General features: G+C 39.2%; 1 protein-coding gene across 1 annotated transcript; it reads left to right on the top strand.

Annotated features, from left to right (window-relative positions):
• The first annotated feature begins 340 nt into the window (after nucleotides 1–340).
• On the top strand, nucleotides 341–17,732 carry LOC137298819 (uncharacterized). The gene is made up of 4 exons (XM_067831091.1): nucleotides 341–486; nucleotides 10,982–11,033; nucleotides 13,144–14,060; nucleotides 14,820–17,732. Exons 1-4 carry the CDS (start codon nucleotides 468–470, stop codon nucleotides 15,005–15,007), a joined length of 1,176 nt encoding a protein of 391 aa, XP_067687192.1. The 5' UTR covers nucleotides 341–467; the 3' UTR covers nucleotides 15,008–17,732.
• Nucleotides 17,733–23,454: the final 5,722 nt, after the last annotated feature.

Genomic DNA, 23,454 nt, shown 5'->3' with positions numbered 1-23,454 from the left:
GTGCGATTTCCGAATCGATCCAAAGGTCTGTATTCTCTCTCGCGGGATAACAAAGATGAGAATGTTTGCATGCAACTTCAGCTTTATTCTATTTCTGTTTATATTTCTCAACTGTATCAATTATATCAACACTCGTTGATAAAAGTTGACAACATTATCAAGTCGTTGATATAACTGATATCAGCAGACACTCGGGTGAGATTCTGTATTTACGAAAAGATAACTCTGTCCATCAAAACGTAAATTGTAAATGTAATCTACCTTGGCATCCTGACATTTGATCATTGTGAACTACAAGTTAGCCAAGTGAATCAGCCATCCAATCGAACACACCATCTTACATCCGTGAACGCTCCTTGACACATGCGGCATGTGGTCCTCGCAAGCGTGTTCTAATCGATCGCACGCGTCAATGGACGTGGCCACATCACAACACAGACGGATGGCAGGAGAAGGGATGTAAGGTTATGGAGAGAAGAAAATCAGGTAAGTGAATAAGGTTTGAGAGAATGACACGGTCTGTTCCCTCGTGTTCAGGGTGCATGTTCAGGTTGCCTCCATCGGGTCGATTCTCAACAGATCGACTCACAGTCACAGTGTTATTTAACTTGTGATTTTCATTGAAACAAGCTTGTTTACGTTTCACTGTTCGCGAGTAAAATGTTGGCATAGATGTCATAGCGTAGTGACAGTGATTAAAATATTGTTCATCTGTAACAATATGACACGAAGGTGCAAACTCGTACGTGTCGCTCACAAGACGAACACAGGAATGTTAGTGGTTATATTTAGATACGTAATCGACTCTCAGACCGTTAAGCCTGGCAAATGTACCAAAAGCAGGAGTACTTATTTTTCAATAGTTGTAAACTGGAAAACCTTTTGTGTCCATTGATAGCTTAAAGTTGGATTTAATGGAGTGCCAGTAATATTGTGTTTTGTTTAATATACATGCACCTCAACATTGCTTCTCTTGTGTAAACGGACCATTAAAGAATAAAACAATACCCTTTCAGATAAATATGTTATATATATGATCCTAAGACCATACAACATGTCCTACATTCTCATTTACATGTGCATTTTCTAAATCATTTCCATTAGACTATGCCATATTTTTTGTTCACACATACAACAATAATGCCCCTATCTTGACCCCTGGAAAAGTATTTATGGGTACAAAGTCTCATCTGTAACAAAAAGGAACAGTTATGAGGGACGGGACACAGTGTACCAACTAACCTTTTTTTCATCTGGAACTAAAGAACACTCTACTAAAACATTAATGAGGGTTCTCTTCTCTGGGTGTTCTGTGTTCAGAGTGTATTGATGCATGTATATTGTCTCCGCATCTCAGTGATTACAGTTATGCAGAGCCTATATTAGCCTAGTTCTCAGAGTTCTCATAGAGAGTTCTGACTAAATGTACAATGAGATAATCGCTCGATATTTTATTATTTAGGAGCTGATTCAGATGTTTTCCAATGTTAACAGGTGTTCAGTTTTCATGTAAATATATACATGTACTGTATATGTAGGAGCATTTAGGGGCGATAGGGTAGCCTAATTGCTAAAGTGTTAGCTCATCCCTGCAAAGACCTGTATTTGATTTGCCATATGGGTGCCATTTGTTAGGCCAATTTCTAGAGTCCACTGTCATGATATTGCTAGAATATTGCAAAAAGGGGCATAAAACCATACTCGATCACTTTATAGCTTTTCAGTACAGTCTGTGAGGAGAGACTTTGTTATTGTTTTTTATGGATAAGCATTATGGTACCATTTTAACAGGGGCTTGATTGGTACATTTAATATTGAAACAGTTGCTTGTTTATTTGTCATTTATGTTTGGATTAAGAAAATATGCGAATCTGAATTTGTCTTTTCTCATTTGAAAATTGAGCCTTTTCATGGAATGGGTGTAGATACAGATCGCTGATCATACTTGCTGCCATTTTGGCATTTACCTCCCAGGGGACATCTCAACATCATATTGTTCTGAGGGTAAGTTAAGGAGGATGACATTCCTTCCAACTGGGTCAACCCAAACTGTCTTTACCTCCTTGACACAATCCATTTGTGGCATACACTAGTTGCAGTGGTTGTTTATTACTTTTAACACACAGTGCGATTTAGTATCACAAACATAAACATTTCTAAGGATAGGGGACCTGTGAGGATCCAGGTTAGAATTGATCTTCAGTAACCCATGATTGCCAAGTGGCATTCTAAGCGGAAGGGGTCGTCAGGCCTGATGACTTAGCTGACACATACTGGTGTCCAATTTGCATAGATCAATGCTCATGCTGTTGGTCACTGGATTGTCTGGTCCAGATTTGATTATTCGCTGTACAGTCCACCATCATATAGCTGCGAGTGGCATAAAAGTAAACACATGCACTAAGGATGGGGTTTTATCTCTTACCATAATGGTAAATGTCCATGATGTCACTTCCTCCCGCCTCAAGCCAACATGCAGTGATCATGGTGATGTTCCGGCACATTTTTTTTAAGATGGCTGTGTTGACTTTGGAATCTCTTTGATTTCAGTGTTCAGTATTTTTATGTCCGTGTATCCTTGCAGGGGTTATGAATATAATAGATGTTGAAATAAATGTCAGACCAACTGGTCTCCATTATCTCTATCATCTCCAGCATATGTTGATAAATGGCGGACAGGTTTAAACAATCGTTATATGCAAAGTGCTGACAATATTGACAGCAACGTTTATTGCCATAGGGATCACAGCCGCTAGCAAAATGATCTATTGATGAAGGTCGCTCAACAGCGCTTAATTTTATGTGATTTTAAGTAGACTTAAGCCTTGTGCACCTATCAGCTTCTTTATATAAGATATTGCAGAATTTCTGGCAATGTGTATTGAAGTAATCAAGAGAAAATCTTTACTAGGGCTGGACTTTTTGAGGATATACATGTCAAAAGAACATGATAATTATGTTACAGTGTTTTGCAAAACTAAACTAAAACTAAAACAAAAAAAGTATCTGCTATTCTGCTATAAGACAGAGGTTCTGTCTAGTGTCAGTATGTGATGTAGAACAAGCGTACATGTACAACTGGTTCATTGATGAGAGTTCTTAATCTATCTTCAGGTGAAATTTACTGCTTCATGTCTACGATGATGTCTCCCTACATGGCATTCACACATTGACCCAACGTTGGCAAAGGTTGGCTAAAGAATTGACAATGTTGAGCCAACGTCTGAATGCTATCTGGGTCATGAGCTTTTTGAATGTCATTTACAAGTAATGAACGTGGATTAATGACTTTTAAATAGTAACTTCAAAATCTGCATTTCATAAACATGATCGATGTTTTGTAATTTATTCTTAATCCTTCTCCACCTGAAGGATTAAATCCAAACTGAAGGATTAAATCCAAAGCTTCAGCTTCAGTGTTGGGGTGGATGATAGTATTTTGTACAACACAACTGTACACAGGTTCCACAGAGTCATAGGTTTCCCAACAATATGACACTGCGAAAATGGTAAATATTGCTCCTGAAAGTCAGTGTTCACTTGTATGGTCAAGACCTCCACCTTTTGTTTCAGTCCCACATAATAAATGTCAAAGTAACAGAGCATTTTCTTAATGTTGAAAGAGACATATTGAAAATATTTTATGTGAGTTTGTTAGTTTCTTGATGAATGAAAGCGTCAATGAGTCTAGTTTTATGATGCTTTCAACAATATTATATATCATTTGGGAGAATACACAAACTGGGGTCCACATATTCTACCCATGATAGGAATCGAACCCAGGGTTTTAGCAGAAGAATGGATGCTTTAATCTTTAGGCTACCAAACTGCCTCAGCAGCAAATGGGAAACAAGGAACTTTGTATATTTCAGTAACATCATGACAGGTAAAGATTTGCTGTGACAAAAGGTATAAGAACTCCCCTCAGAACCAGCAAAATATAACACTGACATCATTGATGTAGAACAAGCGTACATGTACAACTGGTTCATAGATGAGAGTTGATGAGATATATTATATATTGTTGCACTGCACGGCACAGCCCTGCACGGCTTAGCTTAGCATGATATAGCATAATATCTGTGTGTGCATGCTCATGCACACTCGTGTGCGTGTGTTGAGATAGCCATGATAGCCCTTCCTTCTGCAAACATACACACAGTCACTGTACATTTACATTTCCAAAATATGAATTCAGACATAGCATTCAGGAATAACAGGTTGTTTTAATGAGAACTTTTATGTGTTGGCATGGAAACCTTACTAAAATCCTTCTTTAGTAGCATTTAACGTTCTTATACCACAATGTTTTATTTGATGGGATGATATTTGTATATGTAATTATGTTTCAGTTTATTACAATTCTGTTTATTGTAGCAAATATGCAAGGCTAGTATTAAATGTGTGTCATCATTGATCTGCGTTATATATACACAGAGTTATCTATATATCTTGCGGCCTTAAATGTTGCAATACAATAAAATTGATTTTGTGTCTCTACTGGATATCAAGTTCCAAGATAAACTACAGCATTTTGATATAAAGTTTCCCATTTGCGACTAGGTTAGATTGGTAACCTAATGGTTAAAGCATGTGCTCATCATGCTGAAAATCCAGGTTCGAATGCCCATATGGGTACAATGTATGAAGCCCAATTCAGATGTCCCATGCTGAGATATTGGTGGAATATTGTTTAAAAACGGCATAGAACCATAATCACTCACACACTTATATGGGATAAATGACAGCTATGTCATAGTTTCGTTGAACAGCTACATTTTAATACAACTTGCTACAGTCTACTGTACATTACATTCTTATCAAAGTCTGTCAATTTAGAGGCTTACAAACTCTTCATTGTGATAAAGGTCGATAATTGTCCTTGAGGATCATCTTCAGTGTAACCAGATGAAGACGTTTCTTTCCCATGTCAGTCATCAGTCATCCTAATGGGGCCTAGTGGTTAAGATATTTGCTTCTCATGCTGAAGATGCAGGTTTGATTCTCAGCATGGGCACAATGTGTGAAGCCCATTTCTTGTGCACCTTGTTACGAGACTGTATTTTCGGTAATTTGTATTGTTATTGATTATGTGATAGATATTATTGGGTGACAGTGTTTAGAGTTTTGAGTGATAGTTATTATGGGTCACATTTCGTATCATTGGTAGTAGTGATTTAGTGGCAGGCCTTTGACGTAGCACTTTAGAGTTGCCTCCCTTTGGTGTGTAAACACTAGCCGATCGTGAAGGTTCCATACTTTGCTGGAGATGCTCAAGAATCAGTGACAGTGCACATAGTGGCTGGTTGTTGTGTTGACACACACACATGGACTCACACACAGAGTTTTCCTGGAGTTGTGTCATCATTCAGCGTACATCTTTGTCGGCTTTCAACCTCCATTCAACACCGCTTCACTGTGAAATATTTAGTAGAACTGTTTCTCACTGAAAGGAAACTCGCTGAGTTGATATTACATTTGTGACCCATTACTTTAGGTCTGACTCAGTTGCATTGTATTAGAATCCTTTGTTGTGAATCTTTGTATCTTGCTCTTTGGAGTTGATATTACATTTGTGACCCATTACTTTAGGTTTGACTCAGTTGCATTGTATACACAGAGAAAAATGTTAAGCACCCCCTTAATTAAATAGTTATGACCATGCATTGAATAGCCCAAATAAATATGACATTTGTTGACACCAATCAACATTAGGTTTGCAATATATGGTCAGTGTTTTAGTGAAACCAGAGCACCAGAACACAACAAACAATGCATGTGCAACAAACTACCCATGCTTTTTCCGAAATGCAGTATGTTCACTATTTAATGGGCTTTTTCCAGACGGTTTGTCATTACCATAAACAATGGCACATAGGAGGTTGTCTGAAGGCCAAAGATGGCAGATTATTGGTCTTCATGCTGCAGGAATGTCCTTTAAGGTGATTGGAAGACAAACAGGGTACCATTACACTGTGATCAGCAGACTCATTAGAAAGCATGCCCAGACTAATCAAGTTGAGGATCGTCAACGTTCGGGACGTCCCCCTGTGAGGTCACATCGTGAAAACAGAGCACTGATACGGCTGGCGAGACGTTTGCCCTTTGCGACCAGTACAGTCCTGAAACGTCTTTGGCTTCCAAATCGCCAATTGAGCTCTAAGACTGTTAAAAACCGTTTGAGGGCTGCTGGATTGGCTTCGAGGAGGGTAATTAGACGTCCTCTGTTGACCAATGACCACAAACGACGGCGACTGATGTGGTGTCAAGCGAGGGAGAACTGGAACTTGAGGTCTTGGAGAAGGATCCATTGGTCTGATGAAAGTCGTTTCATGCTGCATCCCAAAGACGGTCGAATGCGGGTCTGGAGGTGTGGAAATACAGCCTATGCTCCTAGGAACATCCTACCAAATGTTCCTTTTGGGGGAGGCTCTGTGATGGTTTCGGGATGCTTTTCACATGATTGCAAGTTGGACCTGCTGACTATACGGGGCAATTTGACAGGTGCGTGATACATCCAGGAAGTGCTGCAGCCACATGTCGTTCCTCATTTTGACAATCATACTCTTGCTTCCCGACCTGTATTTATGAACGACAATGCCAGACCCCATCGTTCCATCGGAGTGAACCTTTTTATCCAACAGAATGCTGTGGATAGGTGTGACTGGCCCGCCATGAGTCCTGATCTCAGCCCTATAGAGCACATCTGGGATATCATTGGCCGTCATGTGCAAGCAGACCCGTGAAGGTCCCGGGGTAGAATAGGCCTTCAGCAACCCATGCTTGCCATAAAAGGCGACTCAGCTTGTCGTAAGAGGCGACTAACGGGATCGGGTGGTCAGGCTCGTTGACTTGGTTGACACATGTCATCGATTCCCAATTGCGCAGATCGATGCTCATGTTGTTGATCACTGGATTGTCTGGTCCAGACTCGATTATTTACAGACCGCCGCCATATAGCTGTAATATTGCTGAGTGCGGCGTAAAGCTAAACTCACTCACTCACTCACTCATGTGCAAGCAAGAGAACCTACGCCACAGAACTTGAATGAATTGCAGGCAGCACTGCATGAGGAATGGCAGAGAATACCCACGATTCAATTTCAGCGTCTTGTTAGGGGTATGCGACGAAGGGTTGGCGCTGTGATCCAGGCAATTGGAGGAAGTACCCGTCACTGACTGTAAATTGTTTTGGACACATTTTGTGAGCTCAAGGACAAATGCCATCAGCACATGTTCACCCATAGCTTTACCAGCTCAATAGTGTCACAGTATTTCATATGTATGCAAAATTACCCCCTTTAATGGTGAGCTTGTAACACAATAAATGGAACTGTAAATCAGACACTTGTGGTGTTCTCGTGTTCCCAAGAATGTGTTCTTTGATAACCTATCTTAAATACTCATGTTTATTTCACCATGGCCTGTAAATTTGTGTGTGTTCAACTCAATGACCAAAAACACCGGGGGGGGGGGGGGGTAACTTTTTTCTCTGTGTATATTAGAAACCTTTGTTATGAATCTTTGTATCTTGCTCTTTTGTCAGTACATATTACTGAATATTTTAGACTTGTTAGTGTTATATTTTGCTGGTTCTGAGGGGATTTCCTATACCTTTTGTCACAGCAAATCTTTACCTGTCATGATGTTGCTGGAATATACAGTTCCTTGTTTCCCATTTGCTGCTGAGGCAGTTTGGTAGCCTAAAGATTAAAGCATCCATTCTTCTGCTAAAACCCTGGGTTCGATTCCTATCATGGGTAGAATATGTGGACCCCAGTTTGTGTATTCTCCCAAATGATATATAATATTGCTGAAAGCATCATAAAACTAGACTCACTGACTCCCTCATTCATCCAGAAACGAACAAACTCACATAAAATATTTTCAATATGTCTCTTTCAACATTAAGAAAATGCTCTGTTACTTTGACATTTATTATGTGGGACTGAAACAAAAGGTGGAGGTCTTGACCATACAAGTGAACACTGACTTTCAGGAGCAATATTTACCATTTTCGCAGTGTCATATTGTTGGGAAACCTACGACTCTGTGGAACCTGTGTACAGTTGTGTTGTACAAAATACTATCACCCCAACACTGAAGCTGAAGCTTTGGATTTAATCCTTCAGGTGGAGAAGGATTAAGAATAAATTACAAAACATCGATCATGTTTATGAAATACAGATTTTGAAGTTATTATTTAAAAGTCATTAATCCACGTTCATTACTTGTAAATGACATTCAAAAAGCTCATGACCCAGATAGCATTCAGACGTTGGCTCAAAATTGTCAGTTCTTTAGCCAACCTGTGCCAACGTTGGGTCAGTGTGTGAATGCCATGTAGGGAGACATCAACATAGAGATGAAGCAGTAAATTTCACCTGAAGATAGATTAAGAATTAACACTGAAATATTGTGTTGATCGAATATAAAACTTGATATTGAACATGTAGCGGCCACAAAATTTCCGAGTCCCGTGCTGGGATTCGAACGACGGACCCTCTGATCCGAAGTCGGACGCCTTGTCCACATGACCAAAGAGGTTAACCCCGTCAGCAAGCTGACAAGGTAAGGATGTCATCTGTGGGATGACTCCACGCCCTGCTACAAACACATGATAGATAAAAAACTTAAGACTTCTGAAGAGCCCATTATTTGCTTGTTCCTGCTGCAGTGTTCTGGTTGAGAAGCATTGAGGTTCAAACTATGAATGTGTTATCTTTTAACTTATTCAAGTTTAACCTTTCCTTTCTTTTGCTGAAATGATCTGAGCATCTTTCTTGTCAGGACCTGCAGTGAGTTCCTTTTTTGAACTCTTTAGCATTTAGTATATTTTGTTGGGGAATTTTCTGAGTCAAATCATATGTTGTGGTTTGCATTGTGAAGCGACCGTGAAGGTCCTGGGGTAGGCTTTCAGCAAATCATGCTTGCTAGAAAAGGTGACTGTGCTTGTTGTAAGAGGCAACTAGTGGGAATGGGTGGTCAGGATCTCTGACGTGGTTGCCACATGTCATCAGTTCCCACTTGTGCAGATCGATGCCCATGCTGTTAATGACCGGATTATTCTGGTCCAGACTCGATTATTCACAGACTGCCGCCAGATAGCTGGAATATTGTTGGGTGTAAAACTAAACTCACTCCATTGTGAAGTTCAAATGTCATCAATAATAGTGTCCACAACCTCAAACACTTTTTCATGATAACATCCAGCATTTTCCTAAATGTATGTATTATGGACCTTAGACCAAAAGTTTTGAATATAATGTTTCTATGTCTGACAACCTTGAAGACCTTTCTATGATTGTATCATCATTTTGCGAAATTTATGTATTATTAGCCATGGGCCTAAAGTACTGAATAAAATGTCTGTCTGTCTGTCTGTCTGTCTGTCTGTCTGTCTGTCTGTCTGTCTGTCAACCTTGAACACCTTTTTCAAGAATAATATGAGGATGGGTTGATGGGGAGTTTGTGAGGGATTCATTATCTTCTCATGAATTGTATTTTTCAAGGCTGATTGTAGGATTGGTTTCAGTATTACATTATTTATCAACTTTCATAAAGATAAGTTAACATTTATGTGTAGTTCTAATGTTTGAGCGGCCATTTCAGTCAGCTTGAACATCACACGACGCATTACAATATTTACTCACATACATTGTTTGTTTGGGGCAGCAGCAGCTGTATGTACTGCTAATATGTTGAGTTATGGATTTCCATTGTGACAAATCTAGTCTCCGAAGAATTTTAGGTCTTCCTGTCATGTGTTTAGGTGATTTTGATTTGCTTTCATCATCGTCCTTTGTCAAGCCCATGGCTGGATACTGACATTCAACAACACTACTTGGTAGTGTGTCCATATTATTACATAAGCTGGTTAGAAAGTAGTCTAATATTCTAGGCCCACGTGCACAGAGCAATCTTAGTTACACTTATCAATCTTAGGCCCCTACGATCAACTTTACAATCGCCATACAATTGCCCAAATCCACTTGCATAAGATAGCATGGATTTAACTAAGATCGCAGTCTTAACTAAGATCAAACTCTTCAACATTGGAGGTAGAAATTTATTAAACTCGACTCAAATAAAACGTGGAACTGGTTACTGCACACAACTGACATAACTTCCTTAATCACACCTTGCAGAATTTTCATGGAAACAAAACAAAAAAAATCAAACAAAAAAAACCCACAAATCTTTGTAACAATAACGTGGAAGATAACATATATGATAACTCGTACCTCGTGGGTAATTTGATTTATGAACTAAGAACCTACGTACAAATGCTTTAGGGTATAAATTTTAAAACTGCCATATGTGCACATAGTCTTCTGAACTGATCTAAGAGCCTACAATACTTAAAATGAATTTTTCTTGACATGGCGTGATGTTGCAGAAAAAGAAAGTAGGCTGTAGGAACTGGCTTGACATGGGAAAGCTGACTTCACAGTGACAAATGATGGCATTCAATTACAGTTCAGACACTGCAGGCATATACATCTGTTACTTGACTGAGCATTCTCAGGACAGTGTCTTATAAACAAATTAATTTCCAGTCCAGGTTCTCAATGCATGATAGTACCACATGATAGCAGTGTTTGAAATACCTTCTTGCCTATCTGCCCAGGATGGGTTCTTTTTCAACACAAACTCTCAGATTCTCAAATTCATCTGTCCGACTATCGGGTTTCGTTTTCAGAGTTTCTTTTGGTATCAGGTTGTTTTAAATAGTAGAAACTGTATTAAACTTAACCAGGCCAGTGACGGTCAAATTGTAAAGGGCTATTAATGAAACAGTTACGGCTGTGTACTGGGCCATGTTTCATTGCCTGTACTAGGCCAGTTGAACAGCAATGTGCAAAATAGTACAGGTTCAGTTCCAGAATGCTTTGAATGACCCAGTTATGTGGTGTTTGCTGGGCTGATACATGTCCATACATGTCATATATGATGTTTTTTATTCCTTTTCATTGTTCAGGTACCACTACAACTCAGATGATCAGAAAGGTCATGCTAGCTATGGGTGAACTGTAAGTATGTGATATATAGATTTAGTCGGCTCCTCTCACAGTCCCTGAATCACGTCATTTTCCCTACAGCCTAACCCAACCTGCAGTGCTAAGGAACTAAATGAAGCAAGTCTAGATTTCCCCAGGTTCAAGTTCTGAATCTCTGGTCTCCCTGAGGCTCCTTTTCAGTTTAAATGGGTTTATTTGTTACAGTCAATATTATATACATTATATTCTAATTTTCTGCATTATCTGTGATATTATCTTTGCACTATCTATTGCTTTTTTCAACATTATTTAGTTTAGCTTTTATGAGTGTTCTGGCATGTTAAAGTTCACTATTAACTTATCATTGATGGGATAGTCGAGTGGTTAAAGTGTTCACTTGTCTTGCTGATGGCCCAGGTTTGATCCCCCACATGGATGCTATGTGTGAAGCCCATTTCTGATGTCCTTGTTGTGATGTTGCGGGAATATTGCTAAAAGCAGGGTAAAGCCATACTCACTCACACAGTAACTTGTCATTGTCGTAAACCAATGAAAAACAGTTGTGTATTGAAGACAGCTATGGATTTTAAAGATGATTACAATTAAATTATCCTGATGATTCTAATTCAGTTGTCCTGAAAAGACTGGTGTAGAAACCATTGTCATAAAGGCATATAGATACTACATAAAAATTCATAGATATGCAAGGCCAGGAGAATTAAGGACAGATCATTTACTATAGAGGTGGAGGTGGCATAAAGCAATCTATCCCAGCTTTGTGCAGGGTTAATAATTGAATAAAGAAACATTTAAGTGAAAGGGCATGAAAAAGTGTTATACAAGATGTGTAAGGGCACCACAAAATGTGGCAAACCCCTTATGGAAATATTGGGATTCTTCTGTTGCTCTAATAGTGTTTTCTGGATGTATATTTATCATGTCTTCACATTTGCATGTACAATGTATTGAAATAGTTCTTATAACAGTAAGTTATTCAAATAAATTAGTTGCCTTTACTGCTTCCTTCAGCAAAGTGCTTGTTATCACTTAAGTGTAAATCTTCTTTGTTTACTGTGTTCATTTCTGCTCCTTGGTCATTTAGAATTCGTCACCCTAAATCTGTTGCAAGTTGTGACATTCAGTCCAAAGATGGCTTTTACACTAATGTCCATAGCAGGCTGCCCCCCTCAATCTACTGCCAGTTGTTGGGGGGCGGTGGGGTAGCCTAGTGGTTAAAGCGTTCGCTCGTCACAACGAAGACCCGCGTTCGATTCCCCACATGGTTACAATGTGTGAGGCCCATTTTCTGGTGTCACCCGCCGTGATATTGCTGGAATATTGCTAAAAGTGGCATAAAACTAAACTCACTCACTCACTCACTCACTATTGCCAGTTGTTGCCATGTGTCCATAGCTGGCTGTTTCCCCACAGTCCCTAGCTCTCTACCCCCTCAATCCACAGCTGGTTGTCTCCCACAATCCACACGTAAAGCTGCTTGTTCCCCTCAATGGCTACCATCACAATCCATAACTGTTTGTCTCCCTCAATCCATAGTTGGCTGTCCCCTCAATCCATAGCTGGTCGTCTCTCACAATCCATAGTTGGTTGTCCACTTCAGTAGCTGCACCCTGTATCTATAGCTGACTGATCACTTCCCCCCTCAGTCCATAGCGGGTTGTCACCCACATTTGATAGCTGGCAGCCCGAATAATCCATAGCTGGTTCCTCCTTACAATCCATAGCTGGTTCCCCCTTACAATCCATAGCTGGTTCCCCCTTACAATCCGTAGCTGGTCTCCCCATCAATCCATAGCTGGTTGCTGCCACAATCCATAGCTGGTTGCCCTGTCTCAATCTGTCTCTTTACCCCCTTCAAACCACAGCTGGATACCCTCTCAGTCCATTGGTTATCAAAGGACTAATGGGCTAAATGATGTGACAGAGTGCATGCTGAGGCTTAAGGTGTTTGACATATTTTTCGTTCAATTTCCAGATTCGATTACCTGCAGGTTATGCTGATATATGTGGAATGAATTAGACTAGGACATTTGTAACATTCAATTGCTGAAAACTCACTTCAATCACTTTCCTCATGTGATTTTTATGGAAATGTTAGAACCAAACTCATTTTTTTCAATTTCAGTGATCACAGTAAGCGGCCATGGGCTGCTGCAATGCTTGTCGCCTCCTGGTTTGCACTGTCCTGTGTCCAAGATGTTTGCACATCCTACTTTATGCAAACATCTGGACAACTGGTAGGACCAAACAGTAATGTTTATCTGCCAGTTGTCCTTTCACTGGCAGAGCTTGTTCTGTGCTTGGCTTCACTTAAACTCGAATACCAGCAAAAGGAGAGCTCTTACTTAGAAACAGTCTGTGTTATCATTCTGACTCACCTCTCTGGGGTATTTCTTGCAACAATTTGGTTACAAATTCCTGATGTTCAATTTGGCATCGTGGGTGGACTGATGGATCCAGTAATAGCTCTTGTGCTAATCTATATATGTACCGGGTACTTCGGAAACTCTGCGAGGGCCTCAAGTCTGTGTATCATTTCTTTTGGGATGATCTTCTTCACAATCAGTACATCCAGTTTTATCAAAATGGACAGGACGGTCCTCATCAAACTTCTCGGTGGAATGTTCTTCATTTTAAGAAACATTAGTGTCAAGTATCTGCATGAAGAAAAGGTCAACATTGTGCCCAGAACAAACAGGATGTTATTAGGCGTCACTGGAGGAATGCCTGTCGTTGTCATTGGACTTTCCTTGTATGTGGATCCTGACTGGGTGCTTCCACTTGTGTTGGCAGTTGTTGCCTGTGTCCTTCAAGCAGTCACAACCTACTTAACATGCTCATTGCTTCTCGATAAGTTCAGCATTACAACCGTTGCCGTTCTTAGTGCTGTTGTGCAGTTCACAGAGGCACAAGTTCTGGCGACATCATCACGTCCACCAGTTGTCATGGCAATACTTGCACTGGTACTGCTGAGTGTGGGACTGTATGTCTATACACAGGAAACCGTGGATACTGGACATACCTTCCACAGTCGTAAGATTGGTAAGTTGGAATGGTAATGGGTATCAACATATACTGACCAGCAAAAGAAATGCAACTCTGGCTTTTTGTCAAGTTGTTTTTTAATGGAAGACATAAACATCATGAACACTTATCTTTGTGAGATTTCATTTTCATTTTTCAAAAATTGTGGTTCTTTTGCTGTTTAGTATATTTGAGACTTGTTGACATGCTAGACTCAATTTAACTTTTGTTTGTTGCTCCACATAAGATACCTGTTTTCTTCAGAAAAATATACTTCTCTGTCTCATACAAGCCTTGTGAAAAACAGTCTGGGAAATTTGGTCCTGCAATTTTGATACATTTATTCATGGCAGATAAATACGCTCCTTGCATATTATCATAGCTACACTTTTGAATTCAGATCATACTTTGGTAATCTATGAAAAAAGAATGAAAATAACACCTTTTGAAGCATATGATCTAATCAAATGTTTGTCTACTCACATGCAGTATCCCCTGACACAACATTAAATTGATGTTAAGTCCCCTACTGTAGTATGTATAGTGAGAGAAACAAGTAAAGGATCACAGAAAAATTCAGGCATTCCTTCTAATTTTTCACTTCTCATAGCACTTTTCAAAGCTGGTGATGAAAATGGGAATATAAATATATTAAAGGAACACCTGAATTTTTTCCGGGATCAGTTACTTATTTCTCACAGTGTACCATTGGTTTGGGCCACAGTTTTCACAACCATTATCAAATAATTTCTCAAATGTTTTGTTTGGTTTCTCCAGTGTCGACAAATGAGATGTTCACAAGGATACAGTTTCTCCTCTTCTCTGCCAGTATATTCGGGGTTGTATTCTATGGACTGCAGCCACGTGTGAGTCAGCGAGACCTCCAAACCCTCAGTTATGTGGGTCTAGACAAGGTCATCCGTCGGCTACTCAGCATTGACTTGCCAGAGGAACATGAGCACTGATGACATAAACTAACTTCCCGGTGGTCATTCTGGCAGGAATTGTGGTACTTAGGGGATCAAGAAGTATTTTTGTACAAAGGGTCTTTCATTGCTTATCCTTGATGCGGGTGATACGTCTTAAGTAGTTGGCCATGTGGTATATAGAGGGTTATGTTTAACAATCTGCTGCTTAGTGTTGGTTAGACCTTTATGCTTTAAATAGTGTAGTGCTTGAAACAGGCACATTTTATTTTTATAGCATTTTGACTTCGTTGATTGGCATTTTATTGAGGGATGTGTTTAACAGTCTGCTGCTTAGAGTAAGTTAGACTTTTATGCTTTAAATAGTGTAGTGTTGGAAACAGACACATCTATGTAATATGGCATTTTGACTTTGCTGATTGGCATTTTAGAAGTTGGAAAACAGGATATACAGTATTTGCTTATTCTTGGTTTGATGAAGATAAAGTATTAAGACTATGCACAAAGGTGCATTGATGATAAAAGTTTAAGTTCCTTAGATGACTCATTTAGGGACACCAACGGGTGGATATTAAAGCAGAAAGATTTCCAGCATTAACGGTATAGTGTAATGAGATATAAGGATGAAGTGTAATGGGTGTTTGGTATCTTTACCAGTAACAGGTTTTGCCTGAATGAGTGAGTAAGTGAGTTTAGTTTTACGCCACACTCAGCAATATTCCAGCTATATGGCGTTGGTCTGTAAATAATCGGGTCTGGACCAGACAATCCAGTGATCAACAACATCTGCATTGATTTGCGCAATCGGGAACCGATGACGTGTCAACCAAGTCAGTGAGCCTGATCACCCGATCCCGTTAGTCGCCTCTTACGACAAGCATAGTGGCCTTTTATGGCAAGCATGGGTTGCTGAAGGATTATTCTACCCCGGGACCTTCACAGGTCTCTTGCCTGAATGTCCCACTTCAAAGAAACATACCATCTACAATGACTGGCAGTGAGTGAGTCACTGAGTTACAGTTCAACCCCATGTATATTATATAATTTTGATTCTTTCTTGAAAATAATGGTACAAACATATATACATGGTATTGAGTTATCCATCATAAAATTTGCCGTTATTACTAAGAACAACAGACTGCCTATTAATTTGTCAACTGTGGAAGAAGGGTGGTAAATTACAAAGTTTATAGATGTGTATCTGATATAAAGTATGCAACATGCAATCATTGTGGCTTCAGGTGAGCATAAAGATAAACATGACATGGCAGGTTTACAGTGCTAGGAACAGCCAACCGAGACTACTCTTTTACTGAGTGTTTTATTTTAATTGTATATAGAATGTTTGATAATGCTAGAGTTTAGGGTCAGACCCAAAAGTATTTATAGCATTACACCCCACTGTAACTGAACATACTTTGATAATAACATACAAAATAATAATCCACTTTTATTGTGCTGAATGTTCAACCAGTGTAGGCCAGTGGCACTTTGAGACCCATGGAGATCCGGGTTAGAATTGATCAGGCTTACTGACTTGGTTGACACTTGTCATCGGTTCCCAGTTGTGTATATCAATGCTCATGCTGCTGTTCATGGGATTGTCTGGTCCGAACTCAATTATTTACATACTGCCTCCATATAACTTAAATATTGCTGTATGCAGAATTAAATAAAAACTCACTTACTCACTCAGTGGCGCTTTGACTGAAAAACAAACACACCCAGGGGATAAAACAACAAAGCAATGGTGCTCAATCACAGAATAAGCATCTTTCTTGTGATGTGTTTTGAACAGATCGAGGGTTGCGGCAGATCTGAGGCTTTGAGGAAGAGTGTTCTACAAATCGTCAGTTTATGAAAAATGAAGTACTATGACTGCTTTGTGGATAGTTTTGTGGAATCATTTTGTGGAGGTCCAACCTCAAAGTGTTTTAAATGTCCACAAACTGCCTTGTGTAGTCGAAGTTTGGCTCCCATATATTTGTTAACATAGGGATTTTATTTCTCAAGCAGGGAAATTAATATTTTTTTTTTTTTTTGTATTATTGTAAAAACATGACCGGCAGATCCATAAGATACCGTTGGTCTGCCCTCACAACGATATTTACTTGCCAGATCACATGGCATTAAACTCAAGAAACAGCATGATCTTCTCAGTATTACATAATACAAGAACAGTATCACCAAAGTTTTAACAAACTTTTAGTGGGTCAGATATACCTGACCATTTCAAACTGTCCTGAGTCTACGTCTCTCTCAGTGGGTTTTAGCCAAGGGTACAGATGACGTTACAGGGGGAATTCGAAAGTCAGACTGCTGCGTTAGAACCCCAGATCTGTATTATTGAAATCTGTTCTTATGTATACGACACATTGGTAAATGGAATATGTGAACCAGTGCCGACATTTTCGAAGCTGTCTTAGTGCTGAGATAATCGTAGTGCCACGCATATGCATTAACTTATGACTATCTTAGTGCTAAGAGAACTCTGAAAATCTGGGCCCAGGTGTCGAAGCCAATAGGAAGTGAGCGATGGAAGCATACTGATGTTATTATTGATATGGCTGGGTAACCTTACAGTATAGAAAATATTCTAATATTAACGGTGTGTGTGGTTTTGTGTATATATCTGTATGTATATTCACACCTGTGGCATATTTTTCTGTAATTTAATGATTAAATCATTCTTGAACCACCATTATGAATAAAACTGTGTCCTACATATCCAGTGTATATGTGAAGGCACATGCTGATGAACTGAGTTATACGTTTGTACATTCCTTTGGCCCTGATGAGGTTTGGCAAGTGCATTGGAGCATTGCATCTCGCTGTACGCAATTGTCTCCCTTTATCAAACTAGGATACCCTGGCTGATACCAGTTTCGACCTGATTATGAACCTTTACTGTGAACTCAAACATGGTATACAGATCTTTGTGCATGCGTGTGTATCTAGTAATCAATCAGATATCAGATATGCTGACATGGCATATAGCAGTTCGATAGAAATTCCACATTGACACTCTGCCAAAAATACCTGTGACTTTTATTAACTGTGGATATATGTCTACTTGCCATTTAATCTGTTAACAAGTCGTCATTTGTGTGTATGTATGTGACAATGTATGTGTTTGTTGAGTGTCAGGTCAGTCAGCAAAATGTGCTGGTTAAACCTCAAAACAATGTTTCACGAGGTCTGATGTACAATAACAAAGATTAATCACCTTACTCCCAACTGGAACGATCATGTTTTTGTTGTGTCTTGGTTTTAACCCAGCAGTTAGCCAAATGTCAATGTTTTTTTTTTTTGCATGATGAATCCAGCATAATGAATGTTGATATTAATAAAAAACAATCCATTGTGGAGTATGTATGAAGCCAGCATGGTATGGCCTCAACCAGATAATCCAGCAAATGACATCACCAGCATTGATGTCAGCAACAGGATGAAATTATGTCCAAGTTTGAGCAAACAGAGGTGATGGGGTACCCTAGTGGTTAAAGCATGACTCATCACCATGAAGACCCTATAACAGGCCAGACTTTCTCCCTTAACAAACTTAACCTTAAACTCTAGCCAAGGACAGACTTAAACCACACGGCTAGCTATTCTCGAACCATTCGTAGCCTTACGAACTTCTCATGCCCGTTCTTAACACATTGCAATTGGCTGCTATCAAAGGGACGAATTCTTAGGGCTATGAACATTACGGGAATAAGGGCCCATCACTTGGACCCATCAAATGTGTGATTGAATGTTTTCATTTTATTGTGACATGATTTGGACAGATGACTCGATATCTATATGAAATATCTGTATCTCTATCTGTATCATTTGTAGATCAATTCCCACACGGGTATAACAAAGCTCATATATCAGACAGGTGTCCCTTGCTATGATATTGCTGGAATATTGCTAACAGTGGTGTGAAACCATACTTACTCCCTCACTGAGCACACAATCCTGTTATTGGCCGGCTGCTATGAAGGTGGCCGTGGCATCATTAAATCTCATTGTCCATGGAGGGCTATGGGCTACTGGCAGTCCAATAAACCTCTTTACACAGTCTGATTATAACTCTGTCATAGTCTAGAGGTTTCACTGTCCTCTGTCAACAAATTAAAAATGGTATATTTCTGAATGGATTTATTTTTTTATAAAGGCAGTGCAGTTCCAAGCATTCTAATTTCCCTAACCACCATAAGATGCAGAAGACCAATTTTAACTGTCTATTATACGTACATAATGAACACTATCTACATATAGCATTATCGGAATTAAAATTCAAGGTATCTTTTTTGAAGGTATTGAGACCACCTGTAATAGTATGGTAACATTTTCAATACTGATGACACATCCATCATCTTGATACAACAGGACACGTCCTGTTCAACCAGACAATCAAAAAGGTCAGTTGACACAACGTCTGCACGTGGATAACACATGCTATGTACGTGTTAACACACACACATCCCCCATTGATCATACTCCAACCTACTACCTATCGTCAAGAATAGTACACTCTGTAACAGCTGGACATGGTATTGATCTACACCTCCAGATTTTTTCAATTGTCAATACGTTCAAAGTCCAGTAACTGTACAAATGCCATTAATAGTGTCCCCAACGTACCCTTGGTTTTGTATTGAAAATGTTCACCAAGTTTCAAAGGGAGTTTCATGTTTCAGGTCGCACAATAGTGCAGGGATAGACTAACTGAGTGGATTCCTTGATGCAACTATGTGCCCGTTCTTCTTTATATAACTATATATCTACCCTCCTTCAGGTAATTATTTCTCTTTATGTAACCATATACCTGCTATTCTCCCTAAGAACTCTTCTCCTTTATATAACAGCATGCCATCTCTTATACTTGATTTAACTATATGTCAGCTCTTCTTCATTTACCCCCTTATACCATCTCTTATATTTGATTTAGCTATATATCAGCTCTTCTTCATTTCCTCCCTTATACCATCTCTTATACTTGATTTAGCTATATATCAACTCATCTTCATTTACCCCCTTATACCATCTCTTAAACTTGATTTAGCTATATATCAACTCTTCTTCATTTACCCCTATATATCTGCTCTTCTTCTTCATTTACCCCTATACACCATCTCTTAAGCTTATACTTGATTTAACTATATATCAGCTCTTCTTCATTTACTCCTATATACCATCTCTTATACTTGATTTAGCTATATATCAGCTCTTCTTTATTTACCCCTATACAACAGCTCTTCCACTTGATTTAACTACATATCAGCTCTTCTTCTTCATTAACCCTTATATACCAGCTATTCTTGATTTAGGGCTGGCATTGTAGCCGAGTGGTTAAAGCTGTGACTCGTAACACCGAAGACTCATGTTTGATTACCCACATGGGTACAATAGGTGAAGACTTTTTCTGGTGTCCCTTGAAATGATATTGCTGGAATATTGCTAAAAGCAGCATAAAACCAGCTTCTCTCACTTCTCGATTCAACGATACACCAGCTCTAAGAATCTACTGGATTTACCTATATACCAGCTTTCCCTCTATATACACAACAGATCCTCTACTTCATTTAACTTTATACCAGCTCCTATACCTGATTAAACTAATAATTACACCTACTCTGACTAAACTATATACCTGTTCCTCTACATGCTTAAACTATATACTTGCTTTGATTTAACTAGATACTTGCTGTTCTGAGCAGGTGTATTTCCCACAGCATGTACCACTGGTTTCCAGAAGACCAAACACTCAAGGGTTTTTTTGTCACACCAGTGTAGACCAGGGTAAATTAGCTTTGGTCTTCGGTAACCATGCTTAGAGTAATGGTTGACTAACATGATAGGGTGGTCAGTCAACAACCTCGTTTCCACACCCACCCACAGGTCTTTGGTAACCATGCTTAGAGTAATGGTTGACTAACGTGATCGGGTGGTCAGTCAACAACCTCGTTTCCACACCCACACACAGGTCTTTGGTAATCATGCTTAGAGTAATGGTTGACTAACATGATAGGGTGGTCAGTCAACAACCTCGTTTCCACACCCACCCACAGGTCTTTGGTAACCATGCTTAGAGTAATGGTTGACCAACATGACAGGGTGGTCAGTCAACACCCTTGTTTCCCCACCCACACACAGGTCTTTGGTAACCATGCTTAGAGTAATGGTTGACTAACATGATAGGGTGGTCAGTCAACAACCTCGTTTCCACACCCACCCACAGGTCTTTGGTAACCATGCTTAGAGTAATGGTTGACCAACATAACAGGGTGGTCAGTCAACACCCTTGTTTCCCCACCCACACACAGGTCTTTGTTAGGCCTGGATCATAGAGATGCTTCATCAAACAACTTTATTCTGAATACTGGTACAAGTCAACGTACAGCCTGTGGGCTGAATACAAAGTGATCAATATAACACAGTCAAAACATCATTTACAAACAACATGAAAGTTGGCACATTTCCTTTAACGTCTTTAGCAGGGAGATATCTGAACTTCATTCAGTCAAGTAAGTTAACCCATTACACCCCATACATTTGAACTTCATACAGTCAAGTATGTTGACCCATAATATGCCAGTTACCATTAAAAAAAAGTAGGGATTATTCTACTTTGAGAGCATACCACAAGCCAATGCATATGAAAAGAAGTAATACATATCCATACAGATAAAATGTTTCCAAAGGAATGGAATAAATTGTCACATTTTCCCTTAATTTTTCTTCATCATACGTTTCCTCTTTGGCTTCATCAGTTGCATTTTATCAGTCTTGTAAATCCAATATCCACTCTTTTTTTTAATGGTATATTGAAAGTTCATTCAGCCATGTATGTTAGTCCATAATGAGAAATACACTTGAATTTCATACAGTAAAGTATATTAGCCCATAATATGCTATATGTTTGAACTTCATACAGTAAATTTTGTTAAGACATAGTTTTTTGGGGGGAAGTTACATGATAAAACAATCATAGACTGGTGAATTTGGTCAATACCTGTATTTAAGGACTGGTGAAAAGCAATATTAACATCATTCTTCGTCGTCATTCCGTATTACTTTTTGTGGGTCCATAGAAACAGGTATTGACCTCATCACCTGTCTATAATTGTATAATATGCCATATATTTGAACTTCATACAATAAGGTACTGCTTGACATGTATTCGATGAGCCTGCACACTAAACGTTTTTGTGACAAGTAGGTGGGGCAGGGAATGTAGGCTAATATGCATGGTTGATACAGGTATGAGGTAGATCGGGGATTAAGCACACTGCAATACACACTGACCGTGGCGCGAACTCAGTGCCGCTTCTGTTTAACATGTGTCCCGCAGACATGATTCGCATAAGGAAAATTAATTTGTCAAGTTGTAGGCGACAACCTGTTTCACAGGTTTTCCAAACGGAATGGAGTGGAGGGCTTCCAACATATGCAAACTGTTGTCATTTGTCAGGTTGTGGCTGATGGTTCATCAGTATTACCTTTATCATTATATTCACAACACTCTGTTTGCAATACAGTATTTTAAAAAATCATTCTACAATAAGGCTATGTATCATGTTATTTATCTGTAAGCCATTTGCGCTACAATGATCCTAACATTTTTAAAGCCATTTGCGCTACGACAATCGTAACTCCAATACTTGAACATAGACTTACGACTGTTGTAGCGCTATGATCGCTTTGAGGAATGGGGCCCAGATTACTTGCCCCGCCTGCTTGTCACAAGTGCGTTGACTGAGTTGGCTCATCTAATACTTAAGCAGTAGTATGATATAACAATCAAAACAAGATTTGTACGAGGAAATCAAACTTTTCAATATTTAGGCGACAACCGGTTTCCCACGTTTCAAATGGAATGTTCTGGAGGGTGTTCCCATTTATGCAAATTGGGGTCATTTGTCAGGTCATGGCTCATCAGATACTTCTCACGCAGTAGGTTCACCCATGATACGCCATATATTTCAACTTCCGAGAGTCAAGTGATGAAAAATGACAAAATGTAACTTACATTGTTTGCTGAGGAGTTTACAATGTCAACCTTGAATAGAACTTATGGGTTCTGCAGAATGATTAAAATGTACTGTCAATTATACGTTCCACAAATACGAAGTGTGAAAACTAAATATCACAGACAGTTCTAAGGACAGAAGACAATGTCACATAATATAAATACATCAATATATATCGGTACCAGGCTCTACAAACCTGTGAAGGCTTGGGCTGGAAAGTGTACTCATATACTTCAATCACCTAGTGGGGTACAGCTGGAAATATGTCTTATTTCATGGGATCAAGTACCCAGAAAAGAAGAGATCTCTGTAATGACAAGGGCAGATAACGTGTCTTTTTCATTATTTTGATGTATCACACATGTACATCATTGGTGTTTAGGTTATAAGTAATGGTGTTGCGCCATATATTGGTTAAACAGACGTACATTAAATAGCTTCAGATCAGTTTTAATGTCTCAT

The sequence above is a fragment of the Haliotis asinina genome, chromosome 10, assembly GCF_037392515.1.
Source record: "Haliotis asinina isolate JCU_RB_2024 chromosome 10, JCU_Hal_asi_v2, whole genome shotgun sequence".
Classification (NCBI taxonomy): domain Eukaryota; kingdom Metazoa; phylum Mollusca; class Gastropoda; order Lepetellida; family Haliotidae; genus Haliotis; species Haliotis asinina.
The sequence above is the reverse complement of the archived record's forward strand: the minus strand, read 5'-3'. Positions and strand labels throughout refer to the sequence as shown.

Bases quoted from the DNA above. Each gene is read 5' to 3' on its own strand.
- LOC137298819 (XM_067831091.1), top strand. The intron at 11,034-13,143 runs GTAAGTATGTGA...TTTCAATTTCAG, and splicing joins ATGCTAGCTATGGGTGAACT to TGATCACAGTAAGCGGCCAT. The intron at 14,061-14,819 runs GTAAGTTGGAAT...TGGTTTCTCCAG, and splicing joins CTTCCACAGTCGTAAGATTG to TGTCGACAAATGAGATGTTC.